This window comes from Carcharodon carcharias, chromosome 11 (genome assembly GCF_017639515.1).
Source record: "Carcharodon carcharias isolate sCarCar2 chromosome 11, sCarCar2.pri, whole genome shotgun sequence".
Taxonomy (NCBI): domain Eukaryota; kingdom Metazoa; phylum Chordata; class Chondrichthyes; order Lamniformes; family Lamnidae; genus Carcharodon; species Carcharodon carcharias.
The window spans coordinates 117,496,765-117,509,950 of NC_054477.1; the positions used below are offsets into that span (position 1 = coordinate 117,496,765).

At 41.6% G+C, this 13,186-nt stretch overlaps 1 protein-coding gene across 1 annotated transcript in view; it reads left to right on the forward strand.

The window, feature by feature from the left end:
- myo16 (myosin XVI) overlaps positions 1-13,186 on the forward strand; it is a 657,504-nt gene that overhangs the window by 496,492 nt on the left and 147,826 nt on the right. Inside the window, exon 27 of the mRNA XM_041198724.1 lies at positions 5,884-6,062. Within this exon, the coding sequence (XP_041054658.1) occupies positions 5,884-6,062 (179 nt within the window). The remainder of the gene's footprint in view (positions 1-5,883; positions 6,063-13,186) is intronic.

A 13,186-nucleotide genomic window follows, 5' to 3' on the forward strand; every position in this document is an offset into this window, starting at 1 on the left:
CTGCTGCACTCCTCAGATTGCAAGGCACGATGGAGGAGTCTGTCTGCCTTCAGTCTGAGGTGATAGCATCGGCATGCCAATGCACCAAGGTCAACACTGGTAGAATGGTAGCTGCCATGGAGATCTTGGTTGAGAACTTCACTCCTGCACTGCTGCACGGGCTCAACTGCATTGCTGATGCCATATTTGGCCTCCAACAGTGTGTATGCAAGAGGGGAGCCGGGCACCTCGTTCTCATCCCAGCTACCCCTGCTCCTCAAGTAGTCAACCTGGGGCCCCCAGGCATTTATAGAGAGGAGGATTAGCGGGTGCACACCCTGGGCCCATCTATCCAGGTGACTCCAAGAGTGTCTGGCCCATCCTACTCCCCTCTTTCTCTGACCTCAGTAGCTCTGGCTCTACAGGCCGAGAAGGGTGCCACTGCCACACAGCAGGACCCCGAAAGCAGGCCAGGACCCTTGCTTAGACAGGAGTCAGACATTCTCAGAGGCTATATGAATATTTATGGAGTGTCCTCACTGCATGTCATCATCGAGCGGCTATCAAGGCCTCCACTGAATCTCCATGACAGGATCATTCCCACAAAGGGTATTCGCGCTGCCGTAAGCCAGACTGGAGTCAAACATTCACAATTGCGATGTGAGGAGTCATGTCATTATTATCCTCCACAAATCTAGCAGCTATGAGGGCTTCCCGTGTGCTCCTGCCTCACCTAGCCAGTCCGAGGGCCTCATCCTCATCATCGTCGCCTCTGAGGACCTCCTCACCCTCATCCCTGTCAGCGTCCTCATTATTGGAGGAGACATGTAGCTACTCCATCTCCCCCTTAACCAGCTCGTCTCCTCACTGGAGCGCGAGGTTGTAAAGAGCGCAGCAGACAACAACGATGCGTGACATCCTCTGCAGACTATATTGCAGGGCTCCACTAGACTGGTCCAGGCACTGGAACCTTATCTTCAGCATCCTGATGTTCTGCTCCACCAAGTTGTGAGCTACAGCATGAACCTCATTATAGCATCACTGTGCTGCACTCTGAGGCCACCACACAGGTGTCATCAGCCACAGCCTCTGTGGGTAGACCTTGTCCCCAAGGAGACAACCCTGCAGCTTCTGTGGACCCTGGAAGACTTCAGGGATCTGAGGAAGTAGGCATCATGCACACTTCCTGGAAACCATGCACACACCTGCAGGATGCATTTCTGGTGGTCGCACACCAGCTGCACATTCAGCAAATGGAACTGCTTGCAGTTGATGTGGTCCATTGTGTGTAGCGATGGAGACCTGAGTGCCGCATGAGTGCAGTCGATCGCACCATGAACCTTTGGGAAACCTGAGATCTGCCCGTCCTGATCCCAGGCAAAATGCATAAAGTTGTGTGCCCTCGTGAAAATGGCATCCGTGACCTCATGGATGCATGTGTGGGTGATGGATTGTGAGATTCCACAGAGGTCACCTGTGGAGTCTTGAAAGGAGCCACTGGTGTAGAAATTGAGTGCCGCGGTCACTTTCACAGCCACTGGCAGTGGATGCCCTCCATGTCCCCTTGGCACCAAATTCTGCAGTAGCTGGCAGATGTGACCAATCAGTTCCCTAGATATGCACAGTCTTCAGTGACACTGGTTGTCAGTCATCTGCAGGAATGAAAGGCGGCATCTATAGACCCTGGGTGTCACTAGAGGCCAGCCTGCAACAGTTCACTGTGGCTCTTGGGCAGCAAACGTGGGAACCCCAGCCTCCCCTTCTTCTTGAAGTTGCTGCTGATTCACGCTCTCCTCTATCTTCTTTGCACTGTGTGGGTTTTCAGGCATACAGCTAGTTCACAAGGGCTGCCCTTAACTGCACCCCCCACCACCCCCCCACCCCACACCGCCTCGAGTCACCTCAATGGCAGGGCTGTTCTTAACCTGACTCCCCGATGCTGCTGAAGCTTGAAGTCCAACAGGCGACCCTGACAAGCACTACACAATTTTACTGTGTACTCACCCCTGAGTTTCCCATAAAGTGCAGACCGCCAAGTGCACGCCTTTTATGTGCTGTTGGGAAAGCATGCTTACTTTGACGGATGATCCGGCAGTGGTGGGGGGGAGGGATAATTCCGGCGGGCTGGCCTGATAATGATATGCTGATGTATTACAATGAGCTTCCCAATGTCCAATGATGGGAAACGTGGCTTGCCATTGGCGGACTGAGCGGACAATCACAAACTGGCTTCCCGCCATCGTAAAACCGATCGCGCCATATTGTCCACTCATGCCACCGATCATGCCCAATGCCAGCAGGCATGGAAAATTCCACCCTAAGGGCAATCATTTTTAAAAGCATCCATTTTTAATTAATAGAGCTTGCTTCAGTTCAGTGCAAAATTGTTGCGGGCAAACAGCGAACTGAAAATGAATACTTCTAATCCTAAGTAATATTCACAAACACATTTGTTTGATCTTTCCTATTTTAATTTCAACAGTTATTGCACTCTTAATAATTTTCCCCAACATAAGCTTGGGTTGATGTGTTCTGCAAGTTTCAGAGAGAAAATTTTCTGATACTGTTGATTAAAACAAACGTAGGAAAAGGTAGTATTTTCATATGAATCCAGCACAGTTAGTAGGTTGCTGTGTGATGACACTTACAAGCTCCATTAGTCTCATGGTTACGATATTGGACTTGCATGCTAGAAGTTATTTCCCACTGTAGCAATTTCATAAATTGATTTATTTCATAAATTCAATCATTTGTATGTTGGCACTTGGAAATTATGAAAGTTCCTGGATTGTTGTTAAAAACTGAATTGGTTCGTTAATGTACTTTTGAGAAGAGAACCCAGGTTGGCTGGCATGTGACTCCAGTCCCATACTATGCGGTTGAGTGTTAATCCTGCTCAGGGAAATTAGAGCAGAATTTTATCAGTGGCATGTTTGAGAATGGATGTTATTTTTTGATGGTTTAGGGGAATATTGTCTTATTCTGTGAAGAAGGCTGTGCGTCTGTGTGTGTTTGTGTAGATGATTTAATTAAGCTGGGGAAGATTACTAGAAGACAGGTTGTCTGGGGGTTTAAAACATTAACAGAAAGAGACATTAGGTTTGAGGCACAAGTGAATAGGTTGGATCTAACATTTGCATTTTAGATAGTTTGAGAGTTTGTTTGAATATCAGTGGGAGGTCAGAGGTAACAGATGTAACAAGAGGTAACATCTTGCTGGAGTTCCATAGGTAATCAGAAGAGGACATATTATATTTTATTAACCCGAAAGCAGAAACAAAGTAGAAACATGAAAGATTTCATATTGGAAAGGATTTGAGTTTCAAAGAGGTGTGAGAATAATGAAGCTCGAGATGAAAGGGGGGAAAAGGTATTTTAGAGTTCCTGTAGATAGCTTAAGGTAGCTGGAACTGGTAGCTGTTGGCTGTGAGCTGTAGCTATTTGGTTGTGAGTTCTAGGCTGGGAGAAGATGCATTTTGAATCAGCCATCCAGTCAAGCCGGAAAAGGCTTAGGCTATAAAAAGCAATTTTGTTCTAAAGTTTTGGATTTCCACAGCAGAGTGGGAGAGAATTTAAGAGTTCACATGGTATGCCTTTATTAAAACTACAGCAGTTTGCCTTGGGTAATATTACTGGGTATTTATAGTTGAACATCTATAAGGAAGTATTAAAAACAAAAAACTGTGGATGCTGGAAATCCAAAACAAAAACAGAATTACCTGGAAAAACTCAGCAGGTCTGGCAGCATCGGTGGAGAAGAAAAGAGTTGACCTGCTGAGTTTTTACAGGTAATTCTGTTTTTCTATACGGAAGTATTGCCTGGAAGGCATTTACTTGTGGGTCTGACCAAGTAGGGAGTCCTTTGGAGGAAAGTTTTGTGAGTTTTGTGAGGCTAGACATACTATAAACACACCATTGATTTAATGTTTGTATCTCAACCCGCCTATGGGAAATCAAAATTTTGCATTACATGTAACTCAGTCACTCGCACACCACGTTTCTCACTCCTGCGGGCTCTGTAAAATCGCCCCCAGAAATGGACAATTAAGTAAGAGTCCAATATGACTCTTCTTTGGAACTGTGTGGACAATTGAATGGACAATTGAATATTGCCTTCCTATCTTCACCCACATGCCAAGACCAAAATTAAAATCTGGCTGCAGCCTGAGCAAGATTGGGAGTTGAATATGGCACAATTTTAGAAATATTGCAAAAGTATTAGCAAAATCATTAATTTATGAACGTGTTAAATACAGTTTCTAAAAGAGGATGTACTTAGTTGAACAAGGAAACAGGTGATGGCTAATTTAATAATTAACCAGAAGTAGATACTGTGATGGAGGAATTGCTGGTTGCTATAGAAGGATGAGTTAGGTGGGCTCAGTGGCCTTTTTTATTCATTCACAAGATGTGGGTGTTGCTGGCAAGGCCAGTATTACTTATCCCTAATGCCCTTGTGAACCACCTTCTTGAATACAACTGAATGGTTTACACAGCTATCTCAGAGGGCAATTAAGTATCAACCACATTACTATAGGTATGGAGTCACATGTCGGACAGACTTGGTACACATGGCAGATTTCCTTTCCTAAAGGACATTAGTGAACCAAATGGGTTCTTATGACTATCTGGAAGTTTCATGGGCACTGTTGCTATATTTTTTTTAATTCCAGGTTTATTTAGTTCATTGAATTTAAGTTCCCCAGGTGCCTTAGTAAGATTTGAGTTCATGTGTTAAGACCATTATTACAGGATTTACGAACTACTAGACTAGTAACTTAACCACTATTTTACCAATATCCTCTTCATTTATGTGAAGTGGTTCATTAGTAGGAAAAATGAGGAAAACCCAAGATAATCAATTTTAAATTGGAGTGCACCCATAGAAATTAGAGAGATCTAGGGTGTACGTGTGCAAGTCTTTGAAGTTGGAAGGACAAATTGAAAAGATTTAAGAATCCCTGGCTTTAGAAATAGATGAAAGCAAGAAAGTTATGCTAAAATTATATAAAACATTAGTTCATCCCCAGCTGGAGTACTGTGTTCATTCCTGGGCACAACACTTTAGGAAAGAAGTGAAGGCTTCAGAGAGGGTACAACAGGGATTTACTAGAGTGAGGCGTTATAGTTATGTGGATGGAGTGGAGAAGCTAAGAGGAGATTTGATAGACATATTTATATATAAAATAAAAATAAGCTGTTTCCAATGACTGAAACACAGATTTGAAGTGATTGTCAAAAAAAGCAGAGTTGACATGAGGAAAAGCTTTTTTATGCAATAAGCAGTTAGGATTTGGAATGCATTGCATAATAGAGTAATGAATACATTAACAATACCACTAGTAAAGCATATGAGATCCTGGGCTTTGTAAATATAGATATTGAGTACGAAAGAAAGGAAATTATGCTTAAGCTTTATAAAAAAAATGGTTAGGACCAGTATGGCTTCTGAGCTTCGGAGAGGGTGTAGCAGAGATTAACTGGAATTGTTCCAGGGATGAGGAATTATGGTTACTGTAAATAGAGTGAAGAAGCTTGGGTTGTTCTCCTTAGAGCAGGGAAGGTTAAGGGCCGGGGGGGATTTGATAGAAATGTTCAAACTCTTGAAGGATTTTCATTGGGTAAATAAGGAGAAAGTGTTTCAAACGGAATAAATATTGTTAACCAATTTAAGGTAATTGGCAACAGAACAAAAGATAACACGAGAGAGTATTTAAGGCAGCACCTTAGATTATGTCAGTTTAATCATCTTATTCATGAAACTCAGAATTATTTTTTGAGGGAAATAATCATTTCAAGGTGATCAGTGACATTGAACTGGAAATGCAGCATACAAATGCTTTAGTTTTAGAATAGTTTTAGAAACATATTAATAATAATGCTCTTTTCTTATTGAATTTGCAGCCAGTGAAAATGTCGTTATTCACCAATTCTTTCAGGCAAAATTGACCCAGACTGGTTCTCTTATTCCTCTACATCATTGCCTGAGCCTTAGAGGGTCCAAAGCAGTGATGCTGTCTCAGAATATGTGTTCTACTTCTCGAACCAAAGGACCAAAGAAGTTTCTGGACATCAACAGCAAGGTACTGAGGGGTTAGCATTTAACCAATTTATCTGTCCTTCTGCAATTATCTAGCAGGAGTTGAAATCTTGTTATAGCAACATGCAAATCAACTTTACCTTAAAAATACTGCAGATTTGCTGAATGTTAAATCTGACAGAAAATAAAGCTCAGATATTTTTGTGCAATACTGTGAATCTCTGGACAACATCTAACTTCACAGCTGATTAGCTTAGCAACTGACTTTCTGAACACAATTCAATGAACAGAAATTCATTACATTGCATCAGCAATGCATCAACATCCCCATGCCATATGTAGCCAGTGGGAGAGGTTCCTTATTAGCAGCCTCAACTCAGAAAATAGCCCCATTAAGTCCAAAAGATTTGTGATTTGCTTTAGCATTTTACATACATAAATACAATTGATAACAATGACCTAGAAGTGGATTCATTTTTTTATTTATGAGAAATACTAAATAATATTCATAAGCTTGCAATCCCAATGGCTGGTTCATAGAATTCCAGATTAACCTGACACAGAAAATGGATGGATATCCATCCACACAAATGTAGAGATATAAGGCAGGTGCTGCCTACCCCTGCCCAAACATGCACACTGTTCTATCAATAGATATATCAAATGTGCCCTAGCAGAATGGATGCATGGCAGGCTGCTTGAATTACAACATGCTAATCTTTGCCTCACTGGATAAGAGCAAAAAACCAAGAATATTCAATATCTTCTTATTCACCACCAAGCATGCACCAAAATTGAAGAGAAATCGTTTGGTGGGAGACAACACTTTGCAAGATGTGTGTTTCTCATTAGGACAATGAGATATGAGCAAAATTGCATGAGAATTTTTTTCCGATACTTTTCAGATCACCAAATTTGGCCTTAGAGAATTACTTTAATTTGCATTTCATTCTTAATAGAAATTCACAAAATTGTGCCAACTATTGTAAAATGTTTTTGATTTAGTTGCTGTAAGGGATGAGGATCTTCCTTCATTTAATTTTGCGGACAGAATGAAGTTCTGCATTCCAGAGGTGAGGTGAGAGCGATTGCCCTTGACATCAAGGCAGCATTTGACTGAGTGCGGCATCAAGGAGCAAAGTTGAAGTCAATGGTAATCAGGGAAAACTGATTTGAGTTATATCTAGCACAAAGGAAGTTGGTTGTTGCCGTTAGAGGCCAATCTTCTTAGTAACTGGACATCACTGCTGGAGTTTCTCAGGATAGTATCTGAGTCTCAACCACCTTCAGCTGCTTTATCCATGAACATCCCTCCATTATAATGTCAAAGTTTTATCAATCCATTATAAAATCAAAGTTTTACAGACAGATAAGATGAAGTAATGAGCCTTTTGCAATGGTCATTGTTGGGCCTGTCTTTACTTAATATATAGATGATAAATATGAATTTAAGAATTGGGGAACAGTATTGAAATTTTATGATGGCATAAACAATTGGCAGAAAAAGAGGAAACCAAACTCTGAACCAAAATCAGATGCAAAGATCAAGCACAAACACCAGGAAATATTACAGGAGCAATTTGGATGTGTACAAGATAAATAAAAACTTGCTCCTTAACTGTTAAACCTGCCATGGTGACTACACTAATGATCGCACAATGTTCAGTACCGTTTTTAACTTCTCTGATACTGCAGCAGGCTGTGCCCACATGCAACAAGATCTGGACAACATTCAGGCTTGGGCTGATTAAAGGCAAGTAATATTCGTGCTACACAAGTACCAGACAATGACCATCTCCAACAAGAGGGAATCTAACCATTTTCCCTTGACAGTCAATGACCATTCAATTACATTCAAGACCATTCAAGACAAAGCAGCCTGCTTGATCAGCATCTCATTCACCAACTTAAACATTCACTTGCTTCATCACTAATGCACACTGGCAGCAATGTGTGCCATCTATGAGATGCACTGCATCAACGCATCAAGGCTCCTTCGTTTAACAATTTAAAAAAGTTTAACAATTAAGGAGCAAGCTTTTATTTATCTTGCAAACATCCAAATTGCTCCTGTAATATTTCCTGGTGTTTGTGCTTGATCTTTGCATCTGATTTTGGTTCAGAGCTTGGCTTCCTCATTTTCTGCCAATTGTTTATGCCATCATAAAATTTCAATACTTTTCCCCAATTCTTAAATTCATATTTATCATCTATATATTAAGTAAGGACAGGCCCAACAATGACCATTACAAAAGGCTCATTACTTCATCTTATCAGTCTGGAAAACTTTGATTTTCTATTGTCCTTTGCTTCTTTCACTTCAATTATTCTCTATCTCTGTGATTCAGGAAGGGGCAGAGAGAAGATGAGGCAGTGAGATGGGAATGGTTGAAATAGATTGAAGGATGTAGAATGAACAAGAAGCCAGAGAAACAAGATAGGAGATAGTGTGATAAAAGCAGGCAGCATGAACTCAGCTTGGAAAATGTGCAAAATGAGCAGGAAGGAGATAAAAAATAAGATTTGATAAGGTACTACATAACAGAATTATGTCAATAGCACATGAAATATATCCACAGGTATAAAGGCTAATTTTATGAGAGCATTTAATTAGAAGGATTGGAAATTAGTTACAAAATCTCTGGAAGACTCCAGGACCTAAATGATTCAGAAAGAGCAGTTAGGGGTATGTGAAGTTTAAATGTGAAGCAATGTATTTTGAAAGTTATTACAGATATGGTAGAAGGAAGTATACTTTAAATAGCAAAATTTTAAATGGATTAGAGAAAGGATACAAAGGCAGAAGAAATGTGCAGTATTTTTCGCATGGATCTTACCAAAGATGAGTGGCTACAGTTACAAGGAGAGACCTGACAAGTTATTTTTTTACACCAGATTTGAGGAGGTTAATGGGTGACTGTTATGGGTGTTCAAGATTATCAACATAACTAGTGACAGATTGTTTTTATTGGTTGATGAGATGGCAACAAAGGAAAAATATTTAGATAACAACAAAAATAATTAAAAGATAGAGTTAAAAAACTTATTTATACAGAGGATAGTTAGAATTTTTAAAAATTGATTCATGGCATGGCATTTATTGCCCATCCCTAATTGCCCTTGAGAAGGTGGTGGTGAGCTGCCTTCTTATTGTGCTGTTCATATTGTGTTTGTGCACAAGTGCACTGTTAGTGAGGGAGTTCCAGGTTTTTGACCCAGTGACAGTAACGGAACAATGATATATTTCCAAGTCAGGATGGTGAGTGGCTTGGAGGGGAACTTTTAGGTGGTGGTGGTGTTTCTATCTGTCTGCTGCCCTTGTCCTTCTAGATGATAGCAGTTGTGGGTTTGGAAGGTGCTGTCTAAGGTGGCCTGGTGACTTCCTACAGTAGATGGGGTGCCAAACAAATGAGTTGTTTTGTCCTGGATGGTGTCAAACTTCTTGAGTATAGTTGGAGCTGCACTCATCCAGGCAAGTGGAGAGTATTCCATCATACTCTTGACTTGATGGTAGACAGGCTTTGGGGAGTCAGGATGTGAGATATTCAGTGCAGGATTCCTAGCCTCTGACTTGCCACAGTATTCATATGGCTAGTCCAGTTCAGCTTCTGGTCAATAAGGGTGTTGATAGTGGGGGGTTCAGTGATGGTAATGCCATTGAATGTCAAGGAGTAATGGTTAGATTCTCTCTTGTTGGAGATGGCCATTGCCTGGCCCTTGTGTGGAGAGAAAGTTACTTTCCACTTGTCAGCTGAAGCCTGGATATTGTCCAGGTCTTGCTGCGTTTGAACATGTACTGCTTCAGTATATGAGGAGTCATGAACATTGTGCAATCATGAGTGAGAATCCTCACTTCTGACCTTGCGATGGAAGGAATGTCATAACTGAAGCAACTGAAGATGGTTGGGCCTCGGACACTACCTTGAGGAACTCCTGCAGTGATGTCCTGGAATTGAGATGACTGACCTCCAGCAAACATATCCATCTTCCTTTGTGCTAGGTGTGACTCCAACCAGCAGAGAGTTTTCCCTCTGACCCCAGTTTTGCAGGCTCCTCAGTCAAGTGATGCCTTGATGTTGTCATGAAAAGCCGCTTACAGACTCTCTCTCCCTTTCTTTTACTTTTAAAAGGGATTTGGCTACTTGAAAAAGAGAAACATTAAAAGTTATGGGGTTGCATGAGCAGGAGAGTAGAGTTAGCACAAGTAGCTCATATGGAGAAAAACACTGATGAAAGAAAGACTTGATGGGCTGCATAAAGTGCTTCTATGTTGCCTCAATGATAACAAGTGTAACAAAGAAAGAAAAACTTGTATTTTTATAGTGCCTATCAAGAAGTCCCAAAGCACTTCACCACTAATTAAGTATTTTTGAAGTGTGGTCAAAGCAGTAATATACAGTGATTCAATAACTCATTGGATTCATACAACGAGTACGTGGCCAGAGCGATAGGCAGAAAAATCAACAGGTGTTTGCCTGTAATTCCCATTCCATGTTGAGAGTATTGGATTGCAGGGTCTCTTTTAAATCAGACCTGAACCCTAATTAAGTGGAAAATAGGAACAGGAGTAGGTCATTTAGACTGGTTTAATAGAAGATCTCCTCACTAAGTTTTTGCAGCATTTTGTTTGTGTTAGTTTTATACATCCTTGATATTTTTTATGTTCTTTGCCACTTCTGCCCAAAGATTTTCAATGCCTGAAAGAAATAGGATCTTTTGCTATTTTAAGCTTAGTTTTGTTAAACAAGCCATTTCTATTACTTTAACTTCAGCAAAAGCGAATCCAGACTTAGTACCAAATGTTGCTTGTTCCCAGTTCTTAAAGCAGTAAATTGGATAATGCTATTCATCATTGGATTTGGACACCTAAATCTATCCCAGTACAAAATTGTGCAAATGCAAATGATAGAAATGGTGGTAAATAGCAGCCACAAAGAAAATTTGCTGCTCCTGAAGAAAGTCATCCTCCCTTATGTTTCTGATCTTTCAAAGTCTTATCATTGTCAATGTGAATACTTTTTTGAACAATCTGTTCAATAAAGGAGTAGTTATTCGGGCAACTGTGTTAATTTTTCAGTTGCAGCAGAGGAAACGGTTAGGGCAGAAAATCGGGGCCAATGAATTGTCCAGCAGGTTTAAAAAAGCCTCAGTTTTAACCTAACACACTCAGTGGAAATTTGTGTCAAACTCTTGTTTTATGTTCTGTATAACTTTACTCTCTGAAGAAAGTGGAGAGTAAAATTGGGCAAGTGGTAAAACAGGTGTCCAGATCAAATATACCCAATTCCAGGTTAAAGTTGAGGCTAATAATCAGCAGATGAGTCAAAGTAATCACATAAGCCTCAGTTTCAAAAATCAGTCTACATGGAGTTCCTTGATCTCCATGGGGGTGGAAGTAGGTACAATGTAGTCAGTCCCAGCATCCCTGGGTCAGAAAATAAAAGATAACCTGTGCATCAGGTGACACCCACTGTATACATGAGGGTGTTCAATGGGCAGGGACACAGGGCAGAATCTTATGGAGGCAATGGAGGGATTAACCACTGGCTCAAGAGCTGATGAGACCCCTGTGCCGTCGCTTTTTGGGAAGGACTGCTATTCAGGCACTTGACAGGCCAATGGCAGGCCTTCCCCCAGGATCAAAGACCCCAGGAGTGAAAGTCACACCCATCAAAAGCTGCCGGCCTTTCAGGCACAGGTGAGTGATGGCGGGAAAGTGTCACAGGGTAGCGGTCATAGAGGAAGGGGGTCAAATGCAAGGACAGGGTGGTGGCTATCAGTGCCCCTTGCCCTGCCCCCACTTTCCAATGCCCAGTCCTTCAATCACGCACTTTGAACAAAGCTACCCCCCCACACCCCTCCAGCAAACAGGGAAGAGATTACTTGTCATGCTCCCTGGATTACGAGCCCCCTGCTTGCTGCTGAGTTAATACCAGCAGCAGCGGGATGAGGCCCTTAAGTGTGCATTAACTGCAATTTAAGGGCTTCAATTGCCAGTGGGAGGGGAAGGCTATCCATGGGTCTTCCTGCCACAGAATTAATCAGGGCAGAGGCAGGAAGATAGCAAAGTCCTCACCTGCCCCTTAGCACCCAATTAAATGCTCCCACAACTACACTCACTGTGGAGGAGGGCACAAGATTCCACTCATAGTCTTGACTGTCACCTCCTCTACAATTGAATAGCCCTTCAAGACATACTTGGGAATAATGGCCACTTGGGCAAAGCGATGGAATTTTCTCACTAACTGTGGAATTGTGTGCCCAGCAAGGAGCTGATGTCTTGAGGAATAGGAGGAAACTAGTTTAGAAAGTGCTAAGGGAGAAACTCTTTTGTCACAGCCAAGAGTAATTTTTTACTTTTTTCATGCAGCGGGTGGTTAAGGTCTGGAATGCACTGCCTGAGAGTGCAGTGCAGTGGAAGCGGCAGATTCAATCAACCCATTCAGAAAGCAATTAAACTGGTATCTGAAAGGGAAGAATGTGCAGAGTTACGGGGAGAAGGTGGGGCAATGGCACTTAGGAAAATTGCTCATTTGGAGAGACGGTACAGGCACGATGGGCCAAATGGCCCCTGTGCTGTAACAATTTTTTGATTTATGAAAATACCAGTAATGTCTTTTGCATAAAAGTAGTGTATATCAAATCATTATTGGCATGTTGATCATGACTCTCCAACTTTTAAAATGAATGTACAAAAAATTGTGGGCCTTATGCTCATGATTTCTCTGTAGGTGTAGTACCCCTTAATACCCCAAGTATAATCCAAACTCTGAAAACCAGTCCTCTTCTTTGTACCTAAAACAGTAATCTCTGCTAGTCGTAGTTTGCTGTCTGAACATGGGCTCATACAGCTAAAATTATAAGGAGCACTTTGTCAAGCTCAACGAACAACACCTCATCCCTCAGTTAAATACTTTACAAGCTTTTAGACTCAAAGTAAGTTTAACAATTTGAGATCATAGCTGTTGTTCCCAATTTTTTTGGCAACAGGTACTGGTCAAATTCTGATGTTACCTTTTACAGCCCCTCTAGATCCATCACTTGTCTCATTACCATCTTCTTTCACTTGCACCATTATCACTTTTGTCAGTTAATCTCTCTTGCCTTCCACCCTATGAGAACCTTCCCTTTTGTTCATACCTCCCCTCCTCACTTCCTGTACCTGCT